This window comes from Typopeltis vanoorti, chromosome 14 (genome assembly GCF_054136105.1).
Source record: "Typopeltis vanoorti isolate ZY-2024b chromosome 14, IOZ_Tvanoo_1.0, whole genome shotgun sequence".
Classification (NCBI taxonomy): domain Eukaryota; kingdom Metazoa; phylum Arthropoda; class Arachnida; order Uropygi; family Thelyphonidae; genus Typopeltis; species Typopeltis vanoorti.
The window spans coordinates 70,994,872-71,000,871 of NC_143562.1; the positions used below are offsets into that span (position 1 = coordinate 70,994,872).

The 6,000-nt window shown below is 34.8% G+C and overlaps 1 protein-coding gene across 1 annotated transcript; it reads right to left on the minus strand.

Moving 5' to 3' along the window:
- Positions 1 to 440: 440 nt before the first annotated feature.
- LOC150099608 (general transcription factor II-I repeat domain-containing protein 2B-like) lies at positions 441 to 1,466 on the minus strand. The gene is made up of 2 exons (XM_090403470.1): positions 1,328 to 1,466; positions 441 to 1,090 (listed from the first exon to the last, which is right to left on the minus strand). Exons 1-2 carry the CDS (start codon positions 1,464 to 1,466, stop codon positions 441 to 443), a joined length of 789 nt encoding a protein of 262 aa, XP_090259596.1.
- Between the last annotated feature and the right edge of the window lie 4,534 nt (positions 1,467 to 6,000).

Consider the following 6,000-nt stretch of genomic DNA (forward strand, 5'->3'; position numbering starts at 1 on the left):
CCGGGGTTGGCAACCTTTTGAATCGGAAGAGTCAAAAATTACAATTTACAAAATTTCAAAGTTTTTAAAGAGCCACAAAATTTTTTCTTGCCACCAATAAATAGTACTCGCTTAAATAAAGTTTTTTGATAAAAAAAAACTAATCTATTTATTCATAAGAAAAAATATCTATTTATTCATATATAAGTGGTGTTTTTCACAACAAATTAGATAATATATATATGGCATTATTAGATAATTACTTATTATTTAAGTAAAAAATTAAAACAATTAAATATTTACTTACAACACTAACTTGTACTTCAATAACAAACAATTGAGCAATTCAATGGGAGCGATGGCTTTGCATGGTTATTCAAGTAGAAAATTAAACTTTACTAAACAATGCAACTTGTACTTAAAATAAAAAAAAACAATAACATACATTTGAGCAAACAAATTCAATGGGAGCGTTGGCTTTGCATGGTTTTAGAAAGTTTGGATAAATTTGGCTCATAACTTGTTGTTTTAAGTTTCAAACACGACTCTAAATTTTCATTTGTTAGTTGGCTTCTTACTTTACTTTTAATTATATTCATGCAAGAGAACGCTTGTTCGCACGAATATCTCGATCCGAAGATAGTCAGCACTCCAAATGCCAACTTCTTCACCTCACTGTAGCAATCTGGAAGACTATTCCATGCGTCGAATATAAGTGCCTCAACTCGCGGCATTTCTTTTAAAGCTGTCCACTTTTGTTGCGTTACGTACATACATTTCTGGACCTCCAACTCTTCCAACTTGCTTTTCAACTCTGTAAATTTTCCACTCCACAAAGCTTTACTTTTTAAATCGATCAATTGCATTTCTAGAGATCCAGTATCAATTCCAAATGGCTCAATGTGGATTTCGTTACTATTTGTGTTGAGAGGATTTACTATGAATGCTAGAGTGGTTTTGTTGGTTTTGAATTGCTCAAATCTGTCAGCAAATTCATCTTTAATTTTTTTTATAACTGTGCTGAAGTAATTCGTGTCAACAGTTGCACTGGTTTTATCGCGATATTGCTTTAGAAATTGAAAATGAAGTAATTTACCGCTCTGAATATCTTCTGCAAAAAGAATTAATTTTTCTTCAAAACAAACCAATTCTTCTACCAAAACATAGGCTGGGTTTCCCTTTCCTTGCAGTTTTAGATTCAGCTCATTTAATTACGCTGTGATATCCACCATAAAGTAAAATTTTTGCAACCATTTGTCGTTCTCTAATTCAGGGTGATTAATGCCTTTTTCATTTAGGAATGTATTTATTTCATTCAAGCACAAAGCAAAACGTTTCAACACCTTACCTTTGGAAAGCCATCGCACTTTATTGTGAAGAAGGAGGTCGGAATACTGAGTCTCCATTTCGTTTAAGAATTCTTTAAACTGACGATGGTAGAGTGCTTTTGACAAGATGCTGTTAACAATCTTGATTACCAAATTCATGACCTCAACTATTTCGGCCGGAAATGTTTGGGCACAAAGCGCTTCTTGGTGTATTATGCAGTGAAACGCAAGAATTTCGTGGTTTATTTTGCTCTGAAGAATCGTTGTTGCCCGTTTATTTTTTCCTGTCATACTTCTGGCTCCATCATTTGCTATTGAAACGATTTTATTTAAATCGATCTTATTGTCTTCAAGGCATTTTTGCACGGCATTCGCTATATCTTACCCTCTAGTTTGTCCCGAGAGCGGTAGCAATCCTAGAAGTTCTTCTTTTGGACCTTGGGAAGACATATACCTGACAAAAAGGGCAACTTGTGCCGTGTCTTTTATGTCGCAAGACTCATCTATAGCTAGTGATAAGGCAGAAGAAGGTTGAATATCTTCCGCCTGCAAATATGTTACATTTGAAGACATTTTAGCTATTCTATCTTGTACTGTTTTAGGGATAGTGGCAAATCTTTGATTTTTTTCAAGATTTCTGGTTTGTTTTTGAAATCACGAAACAGTTCTTCAGATGCACGTATGAAGCAATCTTTGACATACTCACCAACTGTGAATGGGTTGCCTTTTTTTGCAATTTCTAGTGATACCGCGAAGCTTGCCAGATTAACATTACTTGTAGATTGCGTCCAGTTACTTAACATGGAACTTGATTGCTGTTTTTGTTTTTGGATCTCGTCGACAGCTTTTTTTCGTTCTTTGCCGGCTGGATATTTACTAGCAAACTGAGTATGTTTTTTAGTGAAGTGTCTCTCTAAATTTGATTTCTTATTGTGTGCGAGTTTTTCGTGGCAAATGAGACAAGTCGGAAGGCCATCTGAGTTGCATATGAAAGCGAACGACTCCGTCCAATTCCTATTGAATTCTCGATGCTCTTCTTCAGTTCTTCTCTTTTTTTTTGTAGATGCCATGCTTGCGGTGAAGCTGTAATAAAGAATTTTTAAAATTATTATTTAGGTATCCAAAACAGCAGATGACAAGTTTTGCAATTATTTATTATGTCAACGTATACCTAAGTAAATACATACGAGAAGCTGGGCATAATGAAATATAATTTATCAAAAAACATTTTACAACGATATTTCCCAATTAAAAATACCTACCTAAATAAAATAAATAATTCTCTAATAATTTAATTATTAAAATAAATAATTTAGACACGAAATACTGTTTGTCTCACTCTCTCACGTACTGATTGACTATAAGTACATAGTTTCGTCGCATCTGTGGTCGCCTCCCGTGTGCGGTGATCGCCGACTGGCACGAACGGACTTGTCAGAACGTGTTTATCACGGCGCAGTCTGCACATTTTAGTTTGTTTTTTTTTAATTTTGGCAAATATTAGATACTTAGTTTACGAGTAAAGGTGTTATGCCCAGCTATGCCGAAATCAATGAAAATTGCCAAACATATAAACAATCTAAAACTGCAAATACCTACCTACTTTGATCCTCAGAGTTCGAAAATAGGTTTATTAAATAACAATTTATAGGTACTTACACTTATAATTATTATTTTAACGCTAATTTTTAAATAATAAAAGCTATAAAATAGATAAATAATAAAATAGGTAATTTATTAAATATATGTTTTAATAAAAACACTTTCGCGGTAATATCCAACAGTAGTACTTTGTTTCTTTTTTGACAATTCTTATTGACTTCAAAAAAGTAGTTAGGTATCTTATTTGGAAAAAAATATGTATAATATGTATTTTAAAAATATAATACTTATTATGTTACCTACCTTTACTTCGGTTTTTTTATTATTATTATATATATATATATGTACATACATAACTTTGAGAAGATAATTCGCTTCTAACTCTTTTACTTGAAACAACAAACTATACGTCACAGCCAAAGCACTGGTGAAGACGCCAAATTGTCTTGCGTCGAAAGCGAATTAAAACCTACACAGAAACATCCGCGACGGCGTCATTCGAGAGCTTCCGACGGACTGACGACAGTGACGATGCGTGTCACGGGGGAGGGGTGCGGTGAAAAGCGAGTACAAGTGGCTGAGAGATAGAATCGGTGCCTAATCCTCGTTAATCGATTCAGAACGATTTTTACATTTTTTTTTTGATAAAATAAATAATATTTGCGTATGGAACTAAAGAGCCGCAGCTTCACATCCAAAGAGCCGCATGTGGCTCGCGAGCCGCAGGTTGCCGACCCCTGCCCTACACTCATTCCTAAAATGTTCCGATGGTGGTCAGTCGACCGAAACGGTCCAAACCCCGTTAACGCTCTCCCCTGCCCCAGTTTCTCCATAAGTAAACCCTTCCCCTTCTCTCCTCCACCCCACAAAAGCGCCCTTAAACACTATAATATATATATACATATTATTATTATTAATACAAAACCGGGTTTCCAATGTATTTTTTTCGCGTCAAAACACCCCCCTCTACGGCTCCCTCCCCCCCTCGTTATATACAACCTTCGGCAGGATCATGGAATTGGAAGACATCCCAGTATCAAAACAAGGTATGTACAAAATTTTTCCACCTCTTTTATTCTGCTATAATTGCCTTCTGTACTCACCCATAATGTCCTAAAATATATATACCCTTTTTTGAGTAATTATAGCCAATGTATTTAAAATATATCGAAAATCTATTCAAAAACATCGACAATATATTTGTAGGCTAATATAGAACTCATCCGTATAGAAAAATGTATTCTTTTGTCAGATTCGGGGCTACATGTTCTTAACGTCATATCGGCTGAGCTGAAGGGGTAAAAGAAGGTAGTTGTTGCATAGAATCCATTTGAATTCAGCCTGCTTAACACATTTCAGTTGGAAGTTCTTTCAAATATATTCACAGAAATCTCAAAAGACAGTTGGTCGCATGACATCATAAGGATAAGGCTTTCTGTTAGAGCAAGATGCTGGATAATATACGTTAATATCTGTGGTTAATGTATATCTGTAGTTAATATATATATATATATATATATATATATTCACATTTGTATATACTGACTATAACCGAGACTAGAATAACAATTAAATTTATTCAAAACGCAACATGTTTCATCGGATTGTCCGACATCTTCAGGCGTGGGAACATAGAAAGCAAATAAAAAACACTACAAGAAACATTGTATCACTATAAAAACGACTATTATAAAATTCAGTTAGCTTTGAACTGAAGCTACAGTCCGTGTTGAAGTTCTACTGTTAGGCAGCTGCGTGCTTCTCACTTCAGGAGTGTGCCAATACCGGATAGCAGAGCTGAAAGAGTCCGGTGATTATAGCTAAGGTTATTATTTATGTGATGAGGGTCCATAGGAATTTCCTTAGACTCGAATATGCGGCGCTCCACCTCGCCACTGCATATATGAAGTTTGAAGTTGTTGTCCAATTTATCTCATGTTGACGGCCTTCTTCATTTGTGTTTACTAAAAACCGTACATGGCTTGACAGGGCACTTGCTCTAGTTCTTTTGTAATAACCTTAGCTTTAATCTACCTGACTCTTTCAGCTCTGCTATCCGATATTGGTACACTCGTGAAATCAGACGCACGCAGCTGCCTAACAATAGAACTTCAACAGGGACTGTAGCTACAGTTCAAAGCTAACTGAATTTTATAATAGTCGTTTTTATAGCGATATGATGTTTCTTATAGTATTTTTTATTTGCTTTCTATGTTCCCACCGCGGAAGAAGTTGGACAATCCGATGAAACATGTTACGGTTTGAATAAATTTAATTGTTTTTTCTAGTTCTCGGATCTAAGTCAGTATATACAAATATGAACATATCCCAATAATTGCGATTTAATACCTGCAAATTGTTATGTGTGTATATATATATTACTGAAATAAAGAACCAAAAGGCTTCACTTCGGCGATGCAAACTTATTTAAATTAAGGGGGATATTAAATCCCACATTATTTCAAAGCGGAATAAGAAACTCAAAGATAGAAATCAAAGAGTTTCATGCCGAATATATAGCAAACTATAAGTTTCGGCGGATTTCAATACTCGGGCAACTCGTAGCAAAGATGTTATACCTTCCACCATAAGGTATAACATCATACCTTTCCTAGGAGATGTGTTTAACATTATGGGAAATACTAAGAATAGTGATCAGATCTTTACTCACCTTCGCTACGAGTTGCCCGAGTATTTAACCATGTGTTTTAGCGTACACTACAATCCGCCAACACACTACAAACTTTTATAGTTTGCTATATATTCGGCATGAAACTTTTTGATTTCTATCTTTGAGTTTCTCATTCCGCTTTGAAATAATGTGGGATTTAATATCCCCTTAATTAAAAAAAAAAAAAAAATATATATATATATATATAGTTAACTTTTGTTATACGCTCTTTCATCATCCGCAATTTTGCATATACGGGTTTTCATTTTGGAAATTGAGCTACTATGCTCAGTGTCTCAGTCTTTTTCTGGTTATGAGTCCCTACTGCCTTATTGGTCTATACGGTATTATATTTATCTGTAAATACCTTCTTCTCCCTTTAGGCAAGATTTCTATCAAGAGTGAAACAAACGAAGCTAA